We start from the raw sequence: 2,611 nt of genomic DNA, 5'->3' as shown, positions 1-2,611 counted from the left end.
TTTTTTTTTTTTTTTTTTTTTTTTTTGTGCAACCAAACAGCCCCCAACTCATCACCAAACATTGGTGGTGATTTCATAAGCAGGTCTATCTACTGCTAGCGGTAACAACACATTCAATGTGCTAGATCAAAAGAAAGTAAGTTATAGAACTCCAACAAAGAAGATTCTCCACAGCATACTAAAGAATAAGCGAAACCAAAAGAATTCAAGTAATGTTTCACCTGTTCTCTGCCCTTTCTAGCTGCAATATGCAATGCCGTATTTCCCTTTGTATCCAGAAAATTAACTACAGGTGGTATCCCCTTAAGAAGTTCATCAACTATCTCCAAATTTGTTGCCTTGGCTGCCATATGAAGTGCAGTCTGTCCTTTCTTATCAGTTCTCGTAATTATTCCAGGTTCCTTAGCAAGAAGAGTTTTTACCACTTCCAAGTGTCCATTTCTTGCAGAAGAATGTAGGGTAGTTTTTCCATTGCTCTTTGCAATTAGTGCCATGCTTGAGTCAGCTTCCATCAGGAGATTCACCATTTCGATATGTCCTTGCGTTGCTGCAGTGTGTAAAGCTGTGGTGTTTGTGGAGTCGACAGTCATGCTGAGTTCTGGAAGAGCATTGAGAAGTTCCTTCACAACGTCTAGCCAAATAACTTTTGATCAGTAAAATGCTGATAATTTACTCTCCCTACAATTATCCTGGAAAAGATAGAGTGCTTGGAGACAGCACTAATTAGAAATAAAATGCGAACACGTTGCTCATACATGTAAGCATGTGAGGAGATTAAAAAAAATGTTTCCTCCATAAATCACTTCTTCTCTTGCCCTTTTTATTTCTTGCAATCTATTATGTTTCTTTAAGATACATGTAAATTAAAAAAAAAAAGGTGCTAGAAATGAGAACAAGCTAAAGAATATTTATGCAGGAGCTGTCTCATATAGAAGATCAACAGCAGAAACTAGTTTTCATGAAAGCCATTTCTTTTGGAAATCAGAACCTCAAAGCTCGTAGAGCATGATCAATTTCATTAACTTAAAGATTTACAATTCTACATTCAAAGAAAATGATGAATAAAAAAATTGCAGTATTATGCAGAAAAGAAAACTGATAAGCAATTGCAGGTCAGTTTATAGTGCAAAGTTCAAGAAGTTCAGGAAAAAGTACCACCGCTACAGGAAATGGAAATTGGCAATTTATCTTTTCAACGAACAAGATATACATATATGAACAGCAAGATGACATTTTAACTCTTTAAAGTTAAAAAAAATCACTGAAAGAGCTCATACCTACATCCCCTTGCTTGGCCGCAATGTGCAAAGCATCAAAACCATTCTTCGCCTTTATTCCAGCAGTTCCAGCATCATAATACTTAATCATCTCATTCACTACGTCAATATATCCATACTCTGCAGCAACAAAGAGAGCAGTCTCTCCCGCTTGATTCTGCTTTGTCAATAACTCTCTCAATTCTTCTTCATCTGCGCTTGAAATCATCGCATTAACCAAACCAAGATTCCCATTTCTCGCTGCTGTATGCAGAGGAGTGTCATCTCTCTTTCCTGTCAACTGCTTCGTCATCTTCTTCCTACGAAAGCTCTGCTGCCCGATGGCTGAATCCATGTTCCCACCTTTTGAAATCACTCCACAGTTCGATACAGATGGTTTCCCTTTATGATTTCCACATCATGAAACCGCTGCATCCAAAAGCCAAAACAATATTTTAAACTTTTTACAATCCAACCATCCTTGTTTTTGTTCTACCCTTTAATGGACGAATCAGTTGTCCAATGTAAGTCATCTACAATTATAATTCTAAACATTTTCTTTATTCTGCTCTCTTACTTTTATGACAATATGGGTTAAGGCCACTTTTCCCCCCTAAAAAAAACCCATCTTGCTCCCCAATCCCTTTCAAGCCTCCCCAACTTTACACCATCTTAAGGCATCATGAAATGCAATATAAAATATTGAAAGGTGAAAAGGGAAATGGTACTTCAGTGCTCCCCCACTTTCCTCACCCTAAACAAATGAACCCCCATATGAGCAAGCAAACAAACAGCTGATGTGCATTTCATCAATTGAATATGGGAAGAGGACAAAGGGGGAACAAAATGGACATTCATCCACATGGGCAAGCTCCAAACCTCACCAGACAAAAAAAAACCCATCTGAGTTTAGGATCAACACATGGTTTTTTTTTTTTTTTTTTGGATCAAACACAACATTATCAAATGAAAGGTAGTACAGAAAATTGAAAGAAATTGAAAGGAGCATATACCTTTTGATCGACCCATTTGTTGAAATTGAGAGATGAGCTCCCTTATTAAAATTGGAAGGACCCCATTTCCTCTTGTTCTTCTTCTGCTGCTCCTCCTCCTCCTTTTGAATGAAAAGTTTAAAGCCATTCTATACACGGGCATAAGCGTTTGGTTACTTTGATTATTACGTAAGAAATGTAATAGGGATCCTTAAAGAAATCCATCGATGTACAATGATTAAATAATAATAATAATAATAATAATAATAATAATAGGAATCAATTTGGATATATATATTTACAGTTAGTTGACGACGACCCGTGAGAGGTGTCGGGGGTTGACGTGGACGATATAATGGCGGG

The 2,611-nt window shown here is 37.1% G+C and overlaps 1 protein-coding gene across 2 annotated transcripts in view; it reads right to left on the bottom strand.

The window, feature by feature from the left end:
- The window catches only part of LOC109849400 (ankyrin repeat-containing protein At5g02620-like), an 8,151-nt gene extending 5,656 nt beyond the window's left edge, over nt 1-2,495 (bottom strand). For both annotated transcript variants that reach the window (XM_020419224.1, XM_020419225.1), the window contains exons 1-3: nt 2,270-2,495; nt 1,278-1,685; nt 222-631 (exon numbers count right to left, since the gene is read on the bottom strand). In XM_020419224.1, coding sequence (XP_020274813.1) covers nt 222-631; nt 1,278-1,611 — 744 coding nt within the window. In that variant the 5' untranslated portion in view covers nt 1,612-1,685; nt 2,270-2,495. The remainder of the gene's footprint in view (nt 1-221; nt 632-1,277; nt 1,686-2,269) is intronic.

Source organism: Asparagus officinalis, chromosome 7, assembly GCF_001876935.1.
Source record: "Asparagus officinalis chromosome 7, Aspof.V1, whole genome shotgun sequence".
In the NCBI taxonomy this organism is placed as follows: Eukaryota; Viridiplantae; Streptophyta; class Magnoliopsida; order Asparagales; family Asparagaceae; genus Asparagus; species Asparagus officinalis.
Note: the sequence above shows the minus strand (reverse complement) of the source record. Positions and strands in the feature narration are given on the sequence as shown.